Raw genomic sequence first — 26,177 nt, forward strand, 5'->3', positions numbered from 1 at the left:
CTTCATCAACTAGCTCTAGCCCAAAAACCTGCTCAGAGACATATGAGAGTGGGTCTTTTGAGGGGGCCTATTTCATTTGCAAGCTTCTGCCATTTCTAGAGGGTCAGATGTTTTTGAGGTGTCCTGTGATGATATACTCTGTACTTGGCATAGTCTTGTGGCTTTACCAGTGAAAGAGTTTATTTTCCACATTGCACGGTTGTCTCCCTTAGATTTTTATGGAGCACCTGAGTAGTAGTTTTTATTTTCCTTCCTTACTTCAGCAGTTACGTTGTTTTTGAGACATCAATAACATTCAGTCATGTTCAGCCTTTGTTATCTATCCTTAAACATAACCTGAATTAATTTGACCCTTATGGCAAATTTAAAGTTTTCGGTCTGCTGGCAGAATAAACTGCCCAAAGGCAAAGAAAATACACTTGACGTGTATGTTCAAAGTCTACAAACAGAATAAATTCTCAACAACCTTTTAGTTGTGTATTGGTTAGGTTACATTTAAGAATTTAACACTATGTAGCCTGAAATGTTTTTGGACAAATATGGTTGTTCTGTGGAATGTATCACTGACGTTAGATCTGCACAGTCACGGTTTATGTATTCAATCGGAATGTTTTTGTTTGTCTACTTGGGCTGTCAGGTGATACTTGTCAAATAGAGCCATTTTATTTGCACACCTCCTTTTAATAATAGTAGAGAGAATAATAGTAGATAGAATTATTTCTTTCATCACATTCCCAGTGGGTCAGAAGTTTACATACACTCAATTAGTGTGTCACGGTTGTCGTTGGTAAAGGAGGACCAAAACGCAGCAGGTATGTGTATGCTCATCTTGACGTTTATTAACTCAGAATGAACGTACAAAAATAACAAAAAGAACGAACGATCAACAAAAGTCTGGCAAGGCACAAGGCTAAACACAGAACAATCTCCCACAAATGACAAACGCAAACACACCCTAATATATGGGACTCTCAATCAAAGGCAAATAGACAACACCTGCCTTCAACTGAGAGTCCCAACCCCAATTAACCAAACATAGAAACAGACTCACTAGACTAAACATAGAATACATGAAAATCAGACAGTGCCCAACAAACCCCGGAATACTTAAATCAAATGCCCCTTCAACAAACACACCACCCTGAACCACATATTTTGCAAGACACTGTATCGTGGGTCAATCAATCCTCAGTCACTGATTAAAGGGGAAGTTCAATATTATACAACTTAAAGGTCACAAACAGTCAAAATCATGTTTTTCATCAGATTGGATGATATTTGGATGAAACCAGATCATAGTACGATGACAAAAGAATAAAAAAATGACTGTTGCTGGTACATCAATAACGTTTGACCATAAGGTTACTGGCTTCCTCCTAAAGCTAAGGCTTTGTGAGACCACATAAAGCCGGTCATTGTAATACACCAATGGTAATATCTTATACTCTTACCTACTTTAAATAAGTACTGCCTTGTAGCCATCATTGCAGAAGGCGTGTTCACATAAGGGTGTGGTTTACATAGCTAGCTAGCTAGTTAGTCTACTGGTGCCAAAATGTGACTGCAGGGTGTCAGCAAATATAATTCATTTTAGATTATTAGACTACTTTCAGGTTGAGGAACCATCTAACATTACGTTGTACTGAATTTCCCCTTTAACGATGATATTGCGTCATATATTTGATATGAATCAATGTCCGTCCTCAGTAGTCCCAGCTGTGCCTTCGTATATTCGCCATCTTTTCCTCATACTTACTCTTAAAGAAGCCACTCTGTGAACAAAGTCCTTGATTTAGTACACAATTAAAACAGACATGCACAGTTCTAATTGTTAACAATAAACAATTGTTGAATGTTACTTTGTTAAAATATACAGATATTTAAAAAAATAAATGTTTACCTTTATTTAACTAAGCAAGTCAGTTAAGAACAAATTCTTATTTACAATGACAGCCTAGGAACATTTGTTGTATGGTCTTAAAGACTGTAGATGAAAAGCAGCAGTCACTTAGTCTAACATAATACACATTCACAAGATGCTTAACAATGACATAAAGAACAGAAAGACCCAGAAAATGAACCAGTAAGAACCAGGAAATGTACCAGTAAGAACCAGTAATTAACCAGTAAGAAGCAATAAATTAACCAGTAAGAACCAGGAAATTAACCAGTAAGAACCAGGATATTAACCAGTAAGAACCAGGAAATCAACTAGTTATTAAGAACTATGAAATGTACCTTCCACATGCAGATGACCAGCAAGGCAAGGATGAGGATGCCTAGGAAGAGACTGGCCACGATGATGAACAGCTCAATGACTGGTTTCAGTTTGTGGCTATGATGGGCCTCCAGGACAACCTGGAGAACATAGATCCAATTTTGTAAGTGATAAACAACAACGCCGTGGATGTTATTCCTAGTGTTCCATGAAATTAGTGCTTTTTGAAATTAGTGCTGATTTTAAGTAGAAATGTAATTTAAATGTACAGTGCCTTGGAAAAGTATTCACCCACTTGGCGTTTTTCCTATTTTGTTGCATTACAACCTGTAATTTAAATTGATTTTTATTTGGATTTCATGTAATGGACATACACAAAATAGTCCAAATTGGTAAAGCGAAATGAAAAAAATTACTTGTTTAAAAAAATTATAAACAATTTACAATGGAAAAGTGGTGCGTGCATATGTATTCACCCCCTTTGCTATGAAGCCCTAAATAAGATCTGGTGCAACGAATAACCTTCAGAAGACACATAATTAGTTTTAAAAAAGTCCACCTGTGTGCAATCTTAGTGTCACATGATCTGTCACATGATCTCCGTATATATACACATGTTCTGAAAGGCCCCAGAGTCTGCAACACCATGAAGCAAGGGGCACCACCAAGCAAGCGGCACTATGAAGACCAAGGGGCTCTCCAAACAGGTCAGGGACAAAGTTGTGAAGAAGTTCAGATCAGGGTTGGGTTATAAAATAATATCAGAAACTTCGATCATCCCACGGAGCATCATTAAATCCATTATTAAAACATGGAAAGAATGTGGCACCACAACAAACCTGCCAAGAGAGGGCCGCCCAACAAAACTCACAGACCAGGCAAAGAGGGCATTAATCAGAGAGGCAACAAAGAAACCAAAGATAACCCTGAAGGAGCTGCACAGCTCCACAGCGGAGATTGGAGTATCTGTCCATAGGACCACTTTAAGCTGTACACTCCACAGAGCTGGGCTTTACGGAAGAGTGGCCAGAAAAGAAGAAGCAAACATGTTTGGTGTTTGCCAAAAGGCATGTGGGAGACTCCCCAAATATATGGAAGAAGGTAGTCTGGTCAGATGAGACTAAAATTGAGCTTTTTGGCCATCAAGAAAAACACTATGTCTGGCACAAACCCAACACCTCTCATTCCCCGAGAACACAATCTCCACAGTGAAGCATGGTGGTGGCAGCATCATGCTGTGGGGATGTTTTTCATCGGCAGGGACTGGGAAACTGGTCAGAATTGAAGGAATGATGGATGGCGCTAAATACAGGGAAATTATTGAGGGAAACCTGTTTCAGTCTTCCAGAGATTTGAGACTGGGACGGAGGTTCACCTTCCAGCAGGACAATGACCCTAAGCATACTACTAAAGCGACACTCGAGTGGTTTAAGGGGAAACATTTAAATGTCTTGGAATGGCCTAGTCAAAGCCCAGAACTCAATCCAATTGAGAATCTGTGGTATGACTTAAAGATTGCTGTACACCAGCGGAACCCATCCTTCTTGAAGGAGCTGGAGCAGTTTTGCCTTGAAGAATGGGCAAAAATCCCAGTGGCTAGATGTGCCAAGCGTACAGAGACATACCCCAAAAGACTTGCAGATGTAATTGCTGCAAAAGGTGTTTCTACAAAGTATTGACTTGGGGTGAATAGTTATGCACTCTTTCACAATAAAAAATATTTGCATCTTCAGTGGTAGACATCTTGAGTAAATCAAATGGTACAAACCCCCCAAAAATCTATTTTAATTCCAGGGTGTAAGGCAACAAAATAGGAACAATGCAAAGGGGGTGAATACTTTCGCAATCCTCTGTATATTGAATTAAAAGCCTGTTATATTCAATAATGTACCCTTTAACATAGACCACATGGGGAGTTCAATAAATCTGATTTTGTTTATATGAGGAAAGACTTTCTAAAGTGGCAAATGTAATTATTCTGACATGTCCCTCTGAGCACCCTCTGTGACTTCCAGGCAGATTGTAACACAATTAACCCCAACATTTCTACAAATTGTCACCATCATTGTAAAGCCTTAGTTATTTTGTTTCTTTAACAAAGTTATTTCTGAAGATTATTATTATTAATTTAATGTGATTAGTAATTAATTTTAAGGTAATAAAACTATCTGTCTGTCCCTCATTTTAACCTCTTGAGATTGGAAAACATGTTGAACATGTGCTCTTTATGACAGAATGTTAAAATCAGGTGAAGTCTTTTTTATTACCAAGTTACACATTTCAAAAGGCACCAAATTGGTAGAACGTCCAAAATACCTTGAAGATAACAGGCTAATGTATGTACAGTATTGTACTGTAGCAACCCTAGCCTAGTGAAGCTTACGATCTCCCACAAGTGGGTTTACCCTATTGGAGCAGTGGTTAGCATGTTTGCCTATGGTCTGGGAGACCTGGGTTTGACACCCACAAGGGACATTGCACAGTTGCCATTTTCTCACTAGAGTTGGGGATTCTCATGAAAATTATAAAGTGTTTGACTTACCACTGTAATGGGGTCTTCTTTTAAGAACCAAATAAATGGGTCCTTCTTGGGTGATATGACAGCAGTGGTCTCTAACAGCATGACACCATGTCTTCCCTTGGAGAGAGAACACGGGGAAATGTCACCACAATACTTATTAATTTATGTAAAAACCTATACAATTAGTATACACTGCACAGTCCTCACCGGTGAGATGTCTAAAACTCCCGAATTCATTTCGACCTCCATTTCAATGGTGACATCTTTCCCAATGTCCATGTCTCCAAGCTCACACACCGCGTACAGACAGAGAGCATCCTCTTTCATACAGTACTGGACAAAAAGACAACATCCTTACAATTGTTCATAGTTTTGCTCATCAACGGCCCAGTTCTGATTTCAAATATGTACACAGTTAAATCCACATTTGTCCCATTGACATGAATACATGTTTTCAACATACTGTATGTTTGAGTTTCAGCGTTCTGGTCACAAAGTGGCTTCCAAGCAAAGCGTTGTAGCAAACGTACTTACCATATGTCTTCTACTTCTTTTCGAGAAGAAGAAGAAGAAAAGTTCATTCAAGGGATTGGAGTCAGGCAGATCACACTCATCCTCAATAACACTGGTCCAGTTTCTGACATTGGCCCAATAGGATGTACTAGTCCAATTGGTGTCAGTGGTACTGGAAGTATTAGTCCAATAAGGGTGAGTGGTGCTGGAGCTATTCATCCAATAGCTGTCAGTGGTAGTTGTCACATTTAACCAAACACTGTCAATGGTACTGGCTCTCTGGCTTCCATACATGTTGCCATGTGTACTGCTGGTCCCATCAGTGGAGTTTCGAACGTAACACCACCCAGAAGATGACTGTATGCGAGAGACAAAGTAATGTGAACACCAGGATAAGTAAATTCTATACATAAGAGACATGGATCATGTTCATTAGGATAAACCCCCACCTAGGCAAATCAGCAACATAGGGACCCCCATCATCTGTTAGCAAAAACAATTCCTCACATCTTTTCTTATCATCAGGTGAATGATACTGGCAAGGAGAAGTAATCAACATTTAAAAATGAATTGATTTGGTAGACAGTTTTTCATTATTATGACCTCCCTTCACAGTACAACATTTTTTTATGAAATGTATGCATTCACTACTGTAAGTCGCTCTGGATAAGAGCGTCTGCTAAATGACTAAAATGTAAATGTAAAATGTGCCGACCCGCTCATTAGGCAGAATTAGGCAACTGCCTCTGGTGGCAGATTGACTAGGGTGGCATATTCTGAGTTAAACTGGCCAAAACGCACCTACAACAACACATAAAACATCACATAATTGTGCCCCAAAAATATTTCTCAACCACTGGCATATGGGCTTTTTAGGCGAGCACTGATGCCGGCCTGTGATAAGCAGTGCCCACTGTACTAAGCAGAGGCTTGCGAACGTGTGTTGCGAAAGTATTTACCCCTTTGGCATTTTTCTATTTTGTTGCCTTACAACCTGGAATTTAAAAAACATTTTAAAACATTTTTTTTTTGGGGGGGGGGGGTTGTATCATTTGATTTACACAACATCCATACCACTTTGAAAATGCAAAATATTTTTTCTTGTGAAGCAAACAAGGAATAAGACAGAAAAAATGAAAACTTGGGCATGCATAACTATTCACCCACCCAAAGTCAATACTTTATAGAGCCCCCTTTGCAGCAATTACAGCTGCAAGTCTCTTGGGGTATGTTTCTATAAGCTTGGTACATCTAGCCACTGGGATATTTGCCCATTCTTCAAGGCAAAACTGCTCCAGCTCCTTCAAGTTGGATGGGTTCCACTGTTGTACAGCAATCTCTAAGTCATATCACAGATTCTCAATTGGATTGAAGTCTAGGCTTTGACTAGGCCATTTCAAGACATTTAAATGTTTCCCCTTCAACCACTCGAGTGTTGCTTTAACAGTATGCTTAGGGTTATTGTCCTGCTGGAAGGTGAACCTCTGTCCCAGTCTCAAATCTCTGGAAGAATTTCCCTGTCTTTAGCGCCATGATCATTCCTTCAATTCTGACCAGTATCCCAGTCCCTGCCGATGAAAAACATCCCTACAGCATGATGCTGCCACCACCATGCTTCACTGTGGGTATGGTGTTCTTGGGGTGATGAGGTGTTGGGTTTGCGCCAGACGTTGCGTTTTCATTGACGTCCAAAAAGCTCAATTTTAGTCTCATCTAACCAGACTACCTTCTTCCATATGTTTGGGGAGTCTCCCGCATGCCTTTTGGCAAACACCAGACATGTTTGCTTATTTTTTTATTTAAGCAATGGCTTTTTTCTGGCCATTCTTCTGTAAAGCCCAGCTCTGTGTAGTGTACAGCTTAAAGTGGTGCTATGGACAGATACTCCAACCACCGCTGTGGAGCTTTGCAGCTTCTTCAGGGTTATCTTTGGCCTCTTTTTTGCCTCTCTGATTAATGCCCTCCTTGCCTGGTCTGTGCGTTTTGGTGGGCGGCCCTCTCTTGGCAGGTATGTTGTGGTGCCATATTCTTCCCATTTTTTAATAATGGATTTAATGGTGCTCCGTGGGATGTTGAAAGTTTCAGATACTTTTTTGTAACCCAACCCTGATCTGTACTTCTCCACATATTTGTCTCTGACCTGTTTGGAGAGCTCCTTGGTCTTCATGGTGCCGCTTGCTTGGTGGTGCCCCTTGCTTAGTTGTGTTGCAGACTCTGGGGCCTTCAGAACAGGTGTATATACACTGAGATCATGTGACACTTAGATTGCACACAGGTGGACTTTATTTAACTAATTATGTGACTTCTGAAGGTAATTGGTTGCACCAGATCTTATTTAGGGGCTTCATAGCAAAGGGGGTGAATACATATGCACGCACCACTTTTCCATTTTGTATTCCTTAAATTCTTTTGAAAAAGTTATTTTTTTCATTTCACTTTACCAATTTGGACAATTTTGTGTATGTCCATTACATGAAATCCAAATAAAAATTAATTTAAATTACAGGTTGTAATGTAACAAAATAGGAAAAACTACAAGGGGGTGAATACTTTCGCAAGGTGAAAACTTTCGCAAATGATACATCCCCCCCCAAAATCCATTTTAAGTCCAGGTTCTAAGGCAACAAAATAGGAAAAATGCCAAGGGGGTGAATACTTTCGCAAGCCACTGTAACTGACATGTAACAATAGCTGATGTTTCATCCCATCTCCTCTGAGGTGTATGAATTAGGTACGCTAGCTAGTAGCTATCACAGTCAGGTCAGCTCTAGCTATCTGTGAGATATCGATATGAGTTGCCTATTTTTACTAACAGCTGTTGTTTGTATGGAAATGTTTTGTAGCCTTTGGTCTGGTCAAAAGTGTGCCAACGTTAGCTATTACTTTTGCCCCAATCACACTAGACCAGATTCAAACGATGAAACCATCAGCCAAATAATTGATATTGTGACATTTTCTTCAGTGCAGTGTGAGTTTTTATTAGTCAGTATGGCAAAGTAATGTTAATGATCTGCCAGTTTCCCTAGCTAATTCCCTACTTTACACTGACAAAGTAATAAACAGCTCTAACGTTTCAGGCTTCACTGTCATGGTGCACAGTTGAGGTCTGCGTCAGACCGATTTCTTTATCCCGCTCCTTTCTGCACCAGCAGCTTTTCATACCACACCCTGCCCGCCCCAGCTGGCTTTCTGTCTGACTCCCACCCGCTACCGCAAGAACTGGTCCCAAACCCAACTGCAGTCCAGTAATGTTATTTTAGGCTTATGTGACACAGCTCACTTGCCAGCCATGGTCCCGGCAATATGAAATGTGCAAAAATAACATTACCTGAGATTCTCTCATATCCTAATATGAGGGCCATCTTTATTACTGGGCTAGATCAGCCAATATGCTAGATGTAGTTTGAAGAGAGCAGAGTTGGAGAGACTTTCACTTTCTCTTGAGATATTTTTATAGCCTACCTTTTAGGAGTGGGAAGATTTTCAGACGGAGAAATATGGGTGATCAATATTTAGGAATGTCTAGGCAATGTAGTAAACTATAGCCTAATCATAGGCCTATTTAGGAAATGCATTTCCTTGAAAAGATAACTGCCCCGTGCTTCTCTGCCCACACATAGGCTATAGCCTACTCTGTTTAATTGAGACCACACGCGCACCTGGCTACTGAACTTGAAGCACCAAGAATGATGACAGCAACACTTGCTATGTTTTGAATAGGCCTCTAGGATATAGTCTACCTTTAACACAATCTTTATTATTGAATTACCTTTAATCTAGTTTAGTCTTATTAATCACTTAAATATATTTAATTATGATCTCTTACCTAACTTGATGACTGTGGGCATTTTTGCATACTTTTTGTTCTAAATAGAGACGGCATATTGTATTGTGTAAAAAGACAGGAAATGAGCTTTAGATGCCCAAACAAATTCTGGGGGAGGACCCAAAGACCCCCATCAGGTTATGTCCCACCCACTTCTAAAACCAAAGTGACCCCCTGACTTTAGCACTCCACCAACATTCCGTAAAATAAAAATGTGAACATAAATCATGTGGCCGATATAGCATATGATAGAAAGAGTATGTGGCCTTTTCTGTAGCCTACAGGCTGGATTTAAAATGTATGACAATGTAATGAGATGGAAACTTTTCACATCATGCAGGTTTTTTCCTGAAATAGTCTAACCTAAATAGCGCCCAATCTAATAAAAATGCTCTGACATGTTAACAAACAACTTATCCTAAAAACAGGACAGGTCAAAGTAAAATGGACAATATGGAATGGACAATCAGGCTACTCACAACTACCGTTCAGGAATTTCATCCCTTGGTCGAAAATGCCATGATCAGTGGTTTCAAGTTTGTATCTGTCAATGTTTTACGAACTGATCATAGCCAAAACGAAAATACTTCTGCATTTCCCGCTGTGTAAACACATTGCAAATAGGCTCTGGATAACTCCTCCTGATAAAGTTGGGTAGCTGATATTCAGAGCTTAAATTGATTAGTTACAGGAATCAGGACTAATGAAGACAATGCAATGGCCTGTTTTACAAATGGTTGGCCTACCACATAGATCGGCGTTCATAAAATTCTATTGTGCTCTGACATCGAAGGCTGGACCCCAATAAGCATGGACCAACGACGACGTCTTTTGGACATCTTTTTTTGGTCCTGTCCAGACTGGCCGTCTCTTTTCAGTGTGTTTTTCAAACGGTAAGCCTACCACATAGATGGGCATTCCTAAAATTACATTTCAGGCAACGCTGTAGGGTATACCCCAGTAAGCACGGACCGATGCTGATGCCCTTTTGGATGTCTTTCTTTGGTCCTGTCTGGACTGGACAGATTTTTTTGCTGCGGTCCGGACCGACCTTGAGTTCTAAGTCCACGGATATCGGTTTTTGGTCCAGTCCAGACCAAATCTGAACCAACCATAGACTTCTCAGTTTTAGTTTTATGTCCCTATATGAAAATAGCAAAAAAGTTACAATGATTGTGACAGGTTCGCGCCCAAAAATCTGTATCTCTCAGCTGCACTGTGTCAGCACCATGGACAGGGCCCGCTGTTGTGTGTGGGGGTGACCTTGATAATTTATTGTTAAAACGAGAGGCTGCCTGGATCTTTAACTTAAAGACCCTTGCACCCTTCGGTCTCAACATAGACTTTGATCTTAAGCCATGCTTGTGATTATTGTGACTTTGCCATTGTGGTTGTTTGTGGGCTTGTGTAGTCTAGAATGAATCTATGATCGTATGCTATCCATTTGTTTTTTTGTATGCTGTTCTTTGTATGCCATTTTTATATTTGAGAATTAACCAATGATATTAGGCCACACTTGGCCATGATTACAGACACCTGTGTGTCTTTTGACACTATATAAACGAGTCATCTCGCAGTGTTTGATCATACCCTGATGAAGACAGCTTGGCTGTCGAAACGTTGGATATTACATTTTTGCATCTGAGCTCCTAGAGTGTGCGGCTCTCCCTTATTTTCAAGTTTTCTACTCCGCTAGCCAGCACCTCGCCTTAATAGGTGTGCGTTTCTTTTTCTTCTAGAGTATGTGTGTAGGCAGCCTGATCTCATAGAATAGACGTAAAATAGTCAAAGTAAATCCATGGCATCCACAGCTAAATGCGAGAACTCATTTTCCACTTTGACAAACGTGTTCAGTCAGAACAGAAGAAGCATGCTACACCCGAGGAAAGATCAACTAATCCATCTGGCATTTGAGGGGGATCTTACAAGAAGATTTCAGGGAGAATGGAATGATCGATTACTCAGGAAGATCCAAAGAGTTGCAACTCTTTTGAAAATGTAAGATTGAAACAATTCAGCTGGTTGTTTTTTTAATCAAAATCTTGCTTTAGTGTGTAGGGCCTGTCGATGGTGCAGACAGAGCAATGATATTTTGTGCCTTTGAACCTGTCACTTCCTGGTCAAAAGCATATTTTTTTTATGTGTATTGTGGTATGGTGTGATATAAGAGGAATTCAATATCATTCCAATGCAAGAACCCAATAGCTACATATTGGTATGTTTCATCATAGAAACAGATAGGCTACATTCTATTATGGATTTCTTGGTAGCATATTGATTTTCATTACTGTAAATGGAACTGTACGTATTGGACACATGTTTATGGTAGGCTGAAATTGCTTAATTGATTACATGGGTCGAATTTGATTGTGCCATATCGCAACGTGTTGCTGAACTCGTGAACGAACTGCATGCTTTTCCATGTTTGAAGCGAGCCTGTATAGGCCTATTTATTTGGCAAGACAGCTGTGCATGGCTGCATCCTACTGTAGTAGTCTGTAGGCTATGTTTTGGTCATTTGGATCTCCATTCGAGCCTCAATATAGATTGTGTCATGCCTTTATCGATCAGATATTTTGTTTACTAGGCCTACTTGGTACCTCTGTTTTATTCTGTTCGCATTCGTTCACATTCACAGTTGTGTCTGTATTCTAAGCCAAACTGCTATTCAGTATTTTTGTTTGTATGCATGAATAACTAGGCTATTACTTTCAGCAATTAGTTTGCATTATTTTGGTAAGACAGCTGTGTGTATGGCTGCATTCACACAGGCTGTTTGCAATAGGGTAATTGCTCATCTAAATAGCATTGCTGATCCAGCGCAGGAGAGATATTCTACAGATTTGAAAAGCACGGAGTCTCTGTATTTTCACTTTATGTTTATTATGGTATAGCGTTATTATATAAACAGAATTCAATATAATTCCAATTTCAACTGCCCCCTTAGTCACTTTATCCTGGCGCCAGGTCTGCCATATGACTGTCTTCATCTGCGCAATTATGTTCTGATTCAGTGTTCCATAACATTAACTGAGCAATGCAAGCACATACCTGTATGTCCAAAATGTTGATCAGTCTGTATGGATACGGTGCTAAAGCTTTGGGGATATCAATTTCCACTCTTGTGCCGTGAGATATGCTTGGACCAACATTGACAACCTGAGTGAGATATTTAAAGATAGATGTCTTAATACCATAAAGTGCCGAAACTTTACATTAGAGCCCTAGCCAGAATTCATGACAATTACATTTTTCTAACAATCCTGTTAACAAATGGAATTCTCACCTAGCTGTGCTGTTATTATAGAAACACATTTAACAACCTTGAAAGTGTAGTTGAACCTCTCAGCGGAGCAGTGTGGATCCTCAAAGTCCCCAAACACAAAATCTGTTCGGGATACAAAACTACAGCCACAGGGATATAGATCATTACAAATACATTGATAAATCAACGTCTTATCAGTGTTTATAAAGTAGTATGCTAGAATATTGTATATAATAGAGTGATACCATGTCTTACCCGTGGATGTTTAGATTCACTCCATATCTCAATAGCAGAGTCAGATTAACAATATTGTCATGGAGAAGATCTTCATTTTCAAAATTCTCCCTGTATAGAGAGAGACATGTTCAGGTGTAATGTTTTAGGAGGGACTGATTTATTCAATATAAATTATATATATATATGTATACAATGAGTGTACAAAACATTAAGAACACCTGCTCTTTGCAGCTCAATATTAGGAAGGTGTTATTTATGTTTTATACACTCAGTGTACAGTAGATGTAAATAACACCAAAATAAGTAAATGACACCAAAAAAATGGTTTAAGATTCAAAACAGCCACCTTTGTAGATTTCTTTCATTATCAAGTGGGAAAGCAAGTGAAAACAGGACAATGTTAAAAAAGAAAATAGACAGTAAATGTTTACCGGGTTGCATTGATTATAATGTTCAGGTCACCAGGTTCACTGTCAGCACTGACATCCAGTAGAAAACTGATATTAACCTTAGAGGGCAAGATATAGACATAATATCATGAGAAATTCTAAATATGTCCCGTCAGATAATGACATTATTTCACAAAAATACATCAGGATAGGCACAAAACAGAAGGAAATGTAGTGAAATGAGGAGATACTAAAATGTTTTGTTAAGTATGCTCTACAGAACACAACCCAGGACCACTTTTGATGACCCAAGAAGTGTATTATGATAATAAAATACGCACAAGGGAATTAAAAGTAGATGGACTGAAAAACCTTGCAGAAGAGGGTTTAACTCTTTTTGTACTTTCTGTGCAAGTACTTAAAGGCCCAGTGCAGTCAAAAACATGATTAACCTATTTTTTTATAGATATTTCCACACTATGAGGTTGGAATAATACTGTGAAATTGTGAAAATTATGATAATGCCCTTTTAGTGTAAGAGCTGGTTTAAAAGGCTGCATGACATTTCAGGCTGTTTTGTTGGGATGGAGTTTTGGCCTGCCTGGTGATATCACCAATAAGAAAGAGAGTTTCAAGCCTCTCTGCAATAAAAACTAGTTTTCCGTTTTCCACTCCCTACTCCCAGACAGTCCTGGCAAAATTATTACTAGAGAAATTGCTCTTTGATAAGAAGCTATTTTTGTTTCTATTGGACTATTTTAAAGCAATAAGAAAGAAGTAAGTAAGAAATTATTCGATATTGAGATAAAAATGGCTGCAATTGATAATTCCGCCACTTTTCAACCTCATATTCATAATCTCCAACACAGAACCAGTGTCTACATATGTGAAAACAGCGCATTTCTATGATTTGTGGTGAAAAAAATAAGGAAGGTCCTAAAAAAATGCTATCACAGGGTAGGATTAAAAGTAAAAAACATACATTTTCAAAACCTGCAACAAGTTCTTAGCTCAAGGGAGGAGATGTTCTTGCTCCCTACATCACCGCGAATGTCATTTTTGAAAATCACTGTTTTTAGGATGTTTAAACATTTGATGATTATCGGGTAGAACTTAAAAAAAAAAAATCTACAAAAGGTAGAAATGCACTTTTTTCACATATGTTAACACAGATAATGAAAGTGAAGTTGAAAAGTGGTGGAGTTGCCCTTTATGTATATACTTTGGCTAAGGCGTTGAAAAACAAATTTCCCACGCTGCAATCTAGCCCGACACTTGTCTTCTCTTCCTCTGCAATTTTACAGCTCACATATTTCTCCTCCTGCAACCACATGTGCAACATTCGGTTAGACCCATTCAGTTTGCAATATGCCCCATGTGCATGAGCCAAGAGCTCTCTGTATCAAAGGGATAGTTCAAAACACATCATCATCATCATTTTGCTCTGTACTGAAAGAGATCTTAAAACATACACAATTTTAGGATTTGTTTCAATAGTGGACTAATGAACAAAATACTATGTTTGACAGTAGATAAAACATCTGTGGTAGGTGTAAGGTTGTGTTAGCAACTAGCAGTGCTCCTACAGCGTCCAACACTTTGATGAAGTAGAGATTGCTGGGGTATCTCAGGTGAAGCATGGGGAGGAAGGCAGCGTCGCCAGCATTGGACAGTGTAACGTTCAGTAGAATGGTCTTCCCCTCCCCCAGGGCAACGTATGGCATGTCTCTGTGTGTCCTGAGAAGGAGAGAGAGAGAAAGAGAGAGTTATAAAGTGAGATAAAAAATAAATATAATCAAAGTTGTTACAAGTAGACCTCAGAGTCCAGCTGTGGTTTTGTCTGAATGAGTAACAGTTACTAGCACATACAGTAAAGAGCAAGCAAGACATGTAGAGGGTGACAAACCTCATGGCTCTGATCGAAAGATGCAAGGCAGAGATGAGAGAAGAGAAAAGGAGAGAGATACACACGCACACACCCACATATATAACATATATAATATAATATATAACCTACTACCATTTTCATGCCCTCATTATCAATAGGTAGCCCCCATTTCCCTGTATTCACAGCATAAAATGACTTACAATCGTGCTCTTCAGATTTAATTCACAGAGTGAAATGAAACAAGTAAATTCAAGAGTAAAGATTAAGATAGATGATCTGAGGGAGAAGGAGTTCACCTCGGTAACAGCAGCTGTGCAGACACTTGCAGATTGGTGGAACAGTTGGCCCAGGCACAGTACCTGGTGAATACAGTCTGTGGGAGGCTGTTACCTTTAGTGAGTTAATTAACTACTTCCTCTTCAGGTACAAAGCACAATGCAAGAAACACTACTAAAAAGTGCCGGAAATGTACATGTTAGAAATGTGTTGAAAATAAAATAATCACACAATTTTTATGAGGAGTGCCTTTTTAGTTCCTATATACATTTACAGTCTATTGGAAACAGGTTATCAACTCATTTCACATTGAACCTTTATTTAACAAGGCAAGTCAGTTAAGAACAAATTCTTATTTACAATGACAGCCTCCCGGGGAACAGTGGGTTAACTACCTTGTTTAGGGGCAGAACAACATATTTTTACCTTGTCAGCTCAGGGATTTGATCCAGCAACCGTTCGGTCACTGGCCCAACACTTTAACCACTAGGCTACCTGCCGCCCTAATGTTCCACATACTATGGAACATGTTAGAATTGCCAATGGAATATGTTAATCTTGTGTGAAATTTCCGGTAGAGAAAGCTGAAAACCCACCCATATATGCTGTACCAGTGCCATATCATGTCCAACTTGGAACAATCAGGATACTAAATGATAAACCATGCATTAACTACATACTGCACTGTACAATAATATAGTACACCACTGGATGGCCCTGTTTGAATATTTTGAAAATGCATTCCTTCTCCCATCCTTTAAGTATAGTCTTTATCTAAATTAACCCATTGTCAAGTCTCGCTCTCCTTAGATACTGTTGTAACCAGGACAACATTTTCCCAGGAAAACCTATTTCCCTTTCAAACCAATGGAGAAAACCACTCAATTCACCACAATCTTTGACAATGGGTCAATTGGGTGACAATCCTGCTTTCCCCTATCCAATCACGTATTATCTTTGATTGTTTCAAGGAAGGAGAATAAAGGAATGGTGGATTTCAAAGCTTTTGAACAGGGCCCCAGTCTTTGATCTCCACCTCAACCTACCTTGTTGGTCAGCAAGTTGCTGTACTTCCCTCCCCTTTGGAGCATAGGCCTGAGAGAGGGAAAGCTCTCGGAGTTACCCCTCACCACATTGTGCTTTCCCAGCTCATACTGCAGCTCAAAGTGGATCGGGGTGAAGATGTCCCGAATGTCTCTCTGGAAAGGGGAGGAAGGGGAAGGAACAAGACTGTACTGTACTGTAGCTATATTCACCACTATTTTCAGGTGGATTGCAGTTAAGTAATGGGTAAACTGCTTATTCTCTTTGGCATACTATGAGCAACATTTTTTCTCATGTAAAAAAATCACAGATGCCTAAAATAATATAAAACTAACTTGAAACATTTATTTAACATTGTAATAATGTGACATGCACGGATGCACACAATACAAATGTGAGATACACTATTTGGAACTTGCATGAAATAATATGCCTTCCCTTCTATTTGAAATTGTATTGTTATTATTTGACATGTGCATACTACGGGTGAAAGTTCAATGCACATGGTTTCACTGTGCTGGTTCATTTTTCAAATTTTGGTTTTCAAGAAGGAAGCTGTGGTATGTTCAAGACCTGGGTATCATGACCCCTCCGCTGCATAGTGACCCCCAGAAGCCTCTTTTAGGAGAACCTGTTTTGGTCTCGTTTTGCATCAAACTTTCAACAACCTTAATATACTATATGTTATACACCACATGTTGTCAACATCACCTCCAATTCTATAGACACACCACACACACACACACATATGTACACACATTCTGACTAGCAGATGTAGGCCTACTTCACCTTTTAAAAAATACTTTCACACATGCTTGATATCAATAGCTTGCTTCTTTGACAAAATCACATCTACTGAAGTAGAACATCAATAGATAAAACAGGTTATATCTTCTGCATATTAGCCTGACATTGCTCATCCATATATCTATATATTCTTATTCCATTCCTTTACTTAGATTTGGGTGTATTAGGTATTTGTTTTGGAATTGTTAGATATTACTTGTTAGATATTGCTGCAACGTCGGAACTAGAAGCACAAGCATTTTGCTTCACTCGCAATAACATCTGCTAATCATGTGTATGTGACCAATACAATTTCATTTGATTTGAGAACCTCTCTGGGGCAGAGATCACCTGACTACCCCTTTCCATCTAACACTGTCCCCCCATTCCCTGCCCTTGTCCCCTCCATCCTCCAGTCCCCTCACCCTCAGAAAGGCCAGGTGGGTAACACAGGTCATGTTGCCATGCCTGGTCTTGATGCTGCCTGCTGTGGCATTTGATAACGCTGTGCCATTGGTGGTGAAGAAGAATCTGGACTTGAGCCCCTCTATGTGCTTGACATCAGCCGTCAGGTTGTAAAGTATTTCTGCATGTGGGACACAGATATGGGATCCTTTCAGAGCACCACTGAGAGTTCAAGAACAGTTACATTACATAGATATGTGATATAAAATATTTGTACAATTGCTTTTAAGAAATGCTAAACAAACAATAAGCTACAAAACCAATAAACCACATTTGTATGACAGAGATATTCTAAATCAATAGAAAAAAGTGCCATGCAGCATTGTTTGAACAACGTGGCATAAATTAGCTATGAAAAAGTTAAGGCTGCTGTGTGATGTGGTGTGTTAGGGTGGAGTGGGGTGTGGTGGCTCACCGATGAGCCCAGAGACACGTTGCGTGTGCAACTGGAAGCACACAGCGGTTTTGAGGCAAATGGCAGGCTGGCCGTTCTCTGTACACAGGGCATGGGTGCGGTTCACACTAGGAGGAAGAAGTATCGTCGCCTCCACCACAACAACCGCCCGTGACCTACCACCCAGAGACGGAAACACACATAACACAAACACACATACGCACACACGCGCACACAATGCATACACGCACGCACACACAAAAAATCTAAGGGAATCTAAAATAAATATTATATTCTTCAGACTCTCAAGTCCAGATTGTTTAACTGTGTCTTCTGTCGCTGTTACTGTACCTCAGAACAACAGCAGAGTCGGACAGAAAGGCTCCCACGGCCACATCTGTGGACAGATATTGGAAGAGGTAATGTTACCTTACTACCAGTTAGTAGTAAGGTTACTACCAGTTAGACTAAAAAGTAACGTGGTTTGTTTAACAGAAGAAAAATGTAGGCTATATTAATATGAATGAATAGCTTAAAGAGACATCGAAGGAAGGAAGGAAGGAAGGAAGGAAGGAAGGAAGGAAGGAAGGAAGGAAGGAAGGAAGGAAGGAAGGAAGGAAGGAAGGAAGGAAGGAAGGAAGGAAGGAAGGAAGGAAGGAAGGAAGGAAGGAAGGAAGGAAGGAAGGAAGGAAGGAAGGAAGGAAGGAAGGAAGGAAGGAAGGGGTTGTTGGGGGATCAGAGTGTCTTACCTGGGTAACCGTTTTCATCAACATCAATGCCCCCAGACACAGACTGGCCAAACATCTTGAAAGCACTACCCAAAACAGACCCAGCAATCCTCTGTTTAAATGGGAAGAATGAATACCATATTCTTGTGAGTTGGAAAGATCTAAGCACCATTATCATTGTTTCCTCATACTGAATGTGTGATTGAACAAACCAACAAGCTTCACATATGTACTGTAACACACAAGCTGAGTAAAAAAACTGTTTTAGGGATTTCAGTTAGAACTGATATTTCCAGCAGTTCAACTCCACTCTTAGAAAAAAGCGTTATTCGGCTGTCCCCATACGGAAACCCTTTTTGGTTCCAGGTAGAACTATTTGGGACTCCATGTAGAACCCTCTGTGAAAAGAGTTCTACCTGGAACCAAAAGGGTCCTTCATAGGGTTCTCCTGCGAGGACAGCCGATGGAACCATTTTAGGTTCCAGATAGTTTTTTTTAAGAGTGTGGGGACAGACGCACGCACAAACACACGTACACACTCATTCCCATGCACACGTACTAACACCATTTGGGGACATACTTGAGAAAAGTATTGTTCAAGTCCCGTCTTCCTCCCATTGTAGATATAAATAGCACCACGTAGGTCATCCTCTTGTGGTGCCCCAACTGCAACATCTGCAAAGCAGTTAGGCAGTCTATTCATTTTAATCTATTCTCAAATGTTGAGATTCTATCACTGGCCAAACTAGCTTAATAATTTGACTTTTCTGTTTCACTCTGCAGCTGTGTTAATATGACTTCTATTTTGATAAATAAGAGGCACAATTTTACATACTCATTGAAAACCATTTAATGGTTAATCAATTTTTGGACCCAAATTACATATAGACATTTACCTGGATAGCCATCACCATCAATATCTCCAAGACTTGTGATACTTTCCCCAAACCGGGCTGCATATGAATCTTTCCCAGCTAATGTAAACTCCATCTCCTTCATGTTAGCCTGAGGAAGGGGAAAAAAATAGCTTTTTTGGAAATTGAAATTTCAACAGCATTGTGTCTAGATACCAATTGGATATTGGAGGAAAAACGCAATCCTCCAACCAGGATTTCTGGAAAACCTGAGAATTTAGGGAAAGTTATCAGAATTTTTAAACCCTATTGCTGTGAGAAAGTACAAAGGTGTAAATTAGATCTACCAGCCCTCCACCATACAGTAACTTGTCTAGGGGATGACAATTTGCTCACCTGTCCCTGGTTCATGTAGATGTGCACACGGCCCTCCTCCCTCACGGCGCTGAACATTGGAGCTCCCACCAGCAGGTCAGACAGGCCATCAGCGTTCAGGTCCACCGCACACACAGTGGCCCCAAAATAGGAACCCAGCTGTGAAAAGGATGCAAAAGAAAAAAAACACATCTTGGGCCGGTTTCAAAGAAAGTGATGAAGCCTGTATTGGACAAAAAATAATTTTCAATGGAGACTCTCCAATGAAAGTGCTTTTTAGTCCACCACTAGACCTAATCTGTGTCTGGGAAACTGCACCCTTGTGTAACAAACCCAAAGACTTATGGGAGATATGAAGTCTTTAAAGCCTTATGATTGGATAAGGTAACCCAATTGTAGTTCAATATGCTCTGCACATCAGAGAGCATCCATTGGATAATGTCAGCGTTGTGATTGATGGCAGATATTCCCCTTCAGAAAATTATCAAACGTGTTGAGATGGACCATTTCAACGAAAACATAGGATCACCAAAACATAGACAAAACATCATCCAGCGTAGCCATAACATGACAAAACATAATCACCCTATGTACAGTTGAAGTCGGAAGTTTACATACACTTAGGTTGGAGTCATTAAAACTCATTTTTCAACCACTCCACAAATGTCTTGTTAACAAATTATAGTTTTGGCAAGTCGTTTAGGACTTCTATCTACTTTGTGCATGACTCAAGTAATTTTTTCAACAGTTGTTTACAGACAGATTAGTTCACTTATAATTCACTGTATCACAAATCCAGTGTGTCAGAAGTTTACATACACTAAGTTGAGTGTGCCTTTAAACAGCTTGGAAAATTCCAGAAAATGATGTAATGGCTTTAGAAGCTTCTGATAGGATAATTAACATCACTTGAGTCAATTGGAGGTTTACCTGTGGATGTATTTCAAGGCCTACCTTAAACTCATTGCTTCTTTGCTTGACATCATGGGAAAATCTAACGAAATCAGCCAAGACCTCAGAAAAGAAATTGTAGACAACCACAAGTCTGGTTCATCATTGGGAGCAATTTCCAAATGCCTGAAGGTACCACGTTCATCTGTACAAACAATAGTACGCAAGTATAAACACCATGGGACCACGAAGCAATCATACCGCTCAGGAAGGAGACGCATTCTGTCTCCTAGAGATGAACGTACTTTGGTGAAATCAATCCCAGAACAGTAGCAAAGGACCTTGTGAATATGCTGGAGGAATCAGGTACAAAAGTATCTATATCCACAGTAAAACGAGTCCTATATCGACATAACCTCAAAGGCTGATCAGCAAGGAAGAAGCCACTGCTCCAAAACCGCCATAAAAAATCCAGACTACGGTATGCAAATACACATGGGGACAGAGATGGTCTGGTCTGATGAAACAAAAATAGAACTGTTTGGCCATAATGACCATTGTTATGTTTGGAGGAAAAAGGGGGAGGCTTGCAAGTCGAAGAGCACCATCCCAGCCGTGAAGCATGAGGGTGGCAGCATCATGTTGTGGGGTTGCTTTGCTGCAGGACGGACTGGTGCACTTCACAAAATAGATGGCATCATGAGGTAGGAAATTGATGTGGATATATTGAAGCATCATCTCAAGACAACAGTCAAGAAGTTAAAGCTTGGTCGCAAATGTGTCTTCCAAATGGACAATGACCCCAAGCATACTTCCAAAGTTGTGGCAAAATGGCATAAGGACAACAAAGTCAAGGTATTGGAGTGGCCATCACAAAGCCCTGACCTCAATCCTATAGAAAATTTGTTGGCAGAACTGAAAAAGCGTGAGCGAGTAAGGAGGCCTACAAACCTGACTCAGTTACACCAGCTCTGTCAGGAGGATTGGGCCAAACTTATTGTGGGAAGCTTGTGGAAGGCTACCCAAAACGTTTGATCCAAGTTAAACAATTTAATGGCAATGCTACCAAATACTAATTGAGTGTATGTAAACTTCTGACCCACTGGGAATGTGATGAAATAAATAAAAGCTGAAATAAATCATTCTTTCTACTATTATTCTGACATTTCACATTCTTAAAATAAAGTGGTGATCCTAACTGACCTAAGACCGGGCATTTTTGTGAAAAACTGAGTTTAAATGTATTTGGCTAAGGTGCATGTAAACTTCCGACTTCAACTGTAGACAAAACATGGTAATGACCCTCCCTCACCTTTTGTCCTTTGACCTCAGAGATGATGCTCAGTGTGCTGGATTCTATGCTAAAAATGTAGGCCTGGGGAAGAGATGGAGAGGGACAGTCACTTACATTTGGAGACTGCACTGTCTGATGATTTGGAGACTGCACTGTCTGATGCTGAGGCATGAACTAATGTGTATGAAAGGGATTGTTTTTTTTGTCCATTCCTATAGCAATGGTTATGTGGCCCTCAAGATCAGGGTTCAAATACTTTTTGCCAAAAGGCCCATTTATGATTTGTGAGGATGTCCTGTGGGAAAGTTCTTGAGAAAAAAATCATTTTAATGATCAGACAATTAACTATAACAAAACACCCTCATAATTGAAAGATGTCTTATAATTGTTTTCAGACAGGCTAATGTGTATTAGCCTGTCTGAAAACGATTATAAGACATCTTTCACTTCTCTGTTCCTTAATCACTGATCTGACATGACACATTTAGAGAAGGATATGCAATAGAACAGGGCTGCCCAACCCTCTTCCTTGAGATCTACTGTCCTGTAGGTTTTCAGTCTAACCCTAATTTAGCATATCTGATTCAGTTAGTTAGCGTCTTGTTGATCAGCTAATTAGTAGAATCAGGTGTGTTAAATTAGGGTTGGACTGAACCCACAGGATGATAGATCTCCATGGAGGAGGGTTGGGCAGCCCTGCAATAGAACATTTGCTTACACCGATAGAGTAATCTCTGGTCAGTGATTACTTCAAGGAAGGGAGGAAGGAAGGAAGAATGCATTTTAAGGACCTGAGTGTATCTCTGTTTTTCTGTAGATGACAATGGGTTGGAAAGAGATGCAGTGTTAACTCTTACTCTACCAGTCTGCCCATACTGGGGGGCTCCTCCCACTACCTCAGTGGAGTCTGGGTGCAGGAAGTGGCCAGCGCTGACTGAGTACCCTAAAACAAGAGAGAGACACTGCATCAGTTTCACTGCTTACATACATAAACAATGGATTCTTCTAACCTGTCAGGAGATGAGTGTGATGTTCATGTGAAAGAAAAGAGCAGGGGAGTTTAGGGCTAGGACTAGGAGAGAGAGAGAGAGACGGAAAGGACAGTATGGTCACCCTACTGTACATGCATTGAATGTCAGTCACTTTGAGATGATAGAAAGCCAAGATATGAATATAACTAGTGTAAAGGTAATGTCAGTTCACTTCCCTAGTTCACTTACCCAAATAACTTCCATAGAGGACAACGTTATCATCCAAGTAGGCAGAAGTGACCTGGCTGGATATGTTGTGGACAAAAACAGACCCAGTCCAATAGAAGGTTCCAGGGGCTCCCATTACTATGAGGTCCTATTAAACATAACAGTACACACCAATGTAACTAATCTCAATTTAATGTGCAATATTACAGTGAGCATTTGCAATAAGTTAGAATTCTCTGAGAGCAGACATATTTCAAGCATACCCCAATAAGGACATTTGAAATCCCTGCTTGACATGATGCATAGTCATTGTCATACTGTTTTTGGTGATCTATTTAAAAACAAAACAAATGTGTAAGGACAACAATGGTTGATACAAACTATTCATAGTGGAGGATAAAAAAACATCAACATTAAACAAGGCAATGCACAATTACTAAATCATGTTCTTTAATTAATTCATTCATCCATTCATTCATACAGGAAGACAATATTCCTGGACAGTTATGTTGAGTGATGCAATGTGGCCATACCTCTGTAGCATGGAATCAAAGGACTTGATTGATTCAAGTCCGACTCCAATTTGTAGCATACGCCATGTGGCAACTTATATGGATCGTCTTTTTTGGTGAAGAAGACATTTTTCCAACGATGTCCACAGGCCTGAAATGTAAAATGAAATACTCAAATTAACAAATAACGTTGGTTTAAATTTCAATACCGAGGTGTGTCTTTACTCAATGTAACAAGTCTAGTCAAGTCTGAAATGAACCCCAACAGACAGAGACAGAAACTGTGCAAAAGTTTATATTGTACACATCATATAGGAATCTCTCTCTCTCGTTCTCTCTCTCTGTTTCTCTCTCTCTCTCTCACACACACACACACACACACACACACACACACACACACACACACACACACACACACACACTACACATACCAACACAAGTCCATCCTGCTTCCGCCTGGAGAGGCTCACACCAAGCCACTGGTTTTCAACCTCAGCAGAACAGTGTCTGCCACAGCGCATGTCACTCATTACACCTACATGGAGAAATTAAACAACAACAGCAACACGTGCGTTTATCAGGAAATCAACCACGCAACAAACTAGCTCCTGCCAACTGTAAATGAGGTAGTTAGAGGGGAAACCCTGGGTATTTAAGTATCTGAAGACTGCTTCTAGTGCAGACTGGGTGTTACTAATAAATAATAAAGTATTCAATTTGCTTAGCCTTTTCATTACAGAAAGAATCTCAAAGCATGAAAAAAGCCAAACAAACACAAACAAATGCTATTTAGTTTACAAATGTAGTTTATTACAATATGTTGGACTACATCTCAGACTTAACTTTGATCACGATCTTAACGCCAAAAGATCCACAACTCTTGACGAGGTCACTAGGTGTTGGGTTAAGGTCACTACATTAACCCTTCCTTCCAGAGATCATGTCCCCATGCTCACGTGTACATGCCAACTGCCTCACGGGCGCAATCCCACTTCTGACACCAATGTAGCAGATTTGGAGGTTAGCCCTGACCGTGACTCAAACTCGGGTCCAGCAACTGTCAAGCCAACACCTTAACCTTTACGTCAAGAGGTCCGAACATCTCGATGAGGCCTCTAGGTGTTGGGTCACGGTTGCTACAATATTTTAGTAGAATCTATTTTCCTCAATCTACATTCAAATGACTAAAACCAAATAAAAAATAGGGTAGAAATGTAAATGGACCTACATTTATATAGTTTATTCACTCTGTCCAGCTTACTAACAATCACCAAAACGAAAGCAAAACAATCAGGGAGCATTGAAAATAAACTTAAAAAGATGGATTAGAGGACTATTTTTTGCAAGTTTTGAAAGCAAGGAAATATAACACATTTTTAGTGCGGCCCTCTGGACTTTAGTAAAGACCAAAAATTGCTAAATGAGTTTCACATCTCTGGTACAAAAGGACACTGGGGGGGACACTGAAGCTGTTGATATTGTGGAGATCTTAGTACAACACCTACAGTAATAACCGCATAAAGAGGTTGACTGACAGAAGAAGATCCCAGGGTTTGAATCCCAATAAGGCTGTCCCTAAAATCTGAGATGAATGATGAAAAATCTGTATTTAAGGTATCTAAAGATTGTTGATGCAGTAAATCTACAATAACATGGATTAAGTATGACGACAGTTAATAATTGATTAATATACTAACCCAGTTGAATCTGTTCACAGTCCTTCTTGTCTGTAATTTTGCACTTGTAGATTGCTCCAGGATTCCTGACAGCCTGGTTGAACTTTGAATTTGCAACTGGTGCGCCAACTATTACCCTATAACAGACAGAATTTGACAGTCATCAATGTGTAGAACATAATGGGAAGATTAAAAACAATTTCAGACTAAAATAAACATTCCCTTCTGTTGCACACTGAATAATTTACATTTTCATCGCATTAAAATTTCAACACGCACCATGTCTGTTGCTGATGCTTGTGGAGCAACACAGAATATCCAAAAAATGATCCGTTCGGACCACTGAGTGGAATAGCGTGCGATATGTCTAAATTGTACGAATCGGCATGACGTAAGAGAAAGCAAAACAAAATGTTTAGCCCTATGCTGTATAACCCTAGCCCGAATGTAGTCATTTTTGATAAATGTAGCAGCGTTCCAAAGATCAAAAATGAAACGAATGTTATCTTGCTCAAACATCTGTGGGGGCTTTCGTCCCTTGCTGCTCCATCTTCGGATACATGGTAATAGTGCAGTATGAGGAGGATGTCCTAACAAAATGTAGTAGGCAGAAGGTTTGACAGAAAGTAACGTGGAGTCATCACAACACAGAGACCAACCTCACTTCCCCAATTTGGCGCGCTGTAACATTAAAACAATAGCCGTCAATGCGCTTCTATGATTAATTTTTAAGTCTCCATTAACCCACACAGCTTTTTATCTCAAACGAGACAATTGTAAAAAATGTTCATTCATGTTGTGACTTAGCCTGAAACAAGGCAACATT

At 39.8% G+C, this 26,177-nt stretch overlaps 1 protein-coding gene across 2 annotated transcripts; it reads right to left on the bottom strand.

Moving 5' to 3' along the window:
• Positions 1–813: 813 nt before the first annotated feature.
• On the bottom strand, positions 814–25,976 carry LOC106575134 (integrin alpha-4). Of its 2 annotated transcripts, XM_014151367.3 has the most exons (28): positions 25,631–25,976; positions 25,373–25,488; positions 24,107–24,210; positions 23,697–23,826; positions 23,427–23,494; positions 23,185–23,311; positions 22,822–22,907; positions 21,983–22,045; positions 19,801–19,938; positions 19,447–19,555; positions 19,131–19,225; positions 18,572–18,662; positions 18,174–18,219; positions 17,844–17,998; positions 17,389–17,549; positions 16,180–16,332; positions 15,154–15,230; positions 14,556–14,706; positions 14,192–14,290; positions 13,012–13,088; positions 12,599–12,688; positions 12,402–12,483; positions 12,130–12,237; positions 5,274–5,609; positions 4,947–5,072; positions 4,761–4,856; positions 2,239–2,358; positions 814–1,772 (listed from the first exon to the last, which is right to left on the bottom strand). In XM_014151367.3, exons 1-28 carry the CDS (start codon positions 25,804–25,806, stop codon positions 1,704–1,706), a joined length of 3,249 nt encoding a protein of 1,082 aa, XP_014006842.2. In that variant the 5' UTR covers positions 25,807–25,976; the 3' UTR covers positions 814–1,703. The 2 variants fall into 2 exon arrangements, with proteins under 2 accessions (XP_014006842.2, XP_014006843.2); XM_014151368.3 differs by lacking the exons at positions 23,697–23,826; positions 24,107–24,210; positions 25,373–25,488; positions 25,631–25,976 and having other exon boundaries at positions 22,827–22,907; positions 23,427–23,448.
• Positions 25,977–26,177: the final 201 nt, after the last annotated feature.

The sequence above is a fragment of the Salmo salar genome, chromosome 17, assembly GCF_965601325.2.
Source record: "Salmo salar chromosome 17, fSalSal1, whole genome shotgun sequence".
NCBI lineage: Eukaryota > Metazoa > Chordata > Actinopteri > Salmoniformes > Salmonidae > Salmo > Salmo salar.

Bases quoted from the DNA above. Each gene is read 5' to 3' on its own strand.
- LOC106575134 (XM_014151367.3), bottom strand. From the start codon at position 25,806: ATGACTACATTCGGGCTAGGGTTATACAGCATAGGGCTAAACATTTTG. The intron at 5,610-12,129 runs GTATGTGCTTGC...TCTCGCATACAG, and splicing joins TCAACATTTTGGACATACAG to TCATCTTCTGGGTGGTGTTA. The intron at 1,773-2,238 runs GTACATTTCATA...CTTTGTTCACAG, and splicing joins TGGTCATCTGCATGTGGAAG to AGTGGCTTCTTTAAGAGTAA.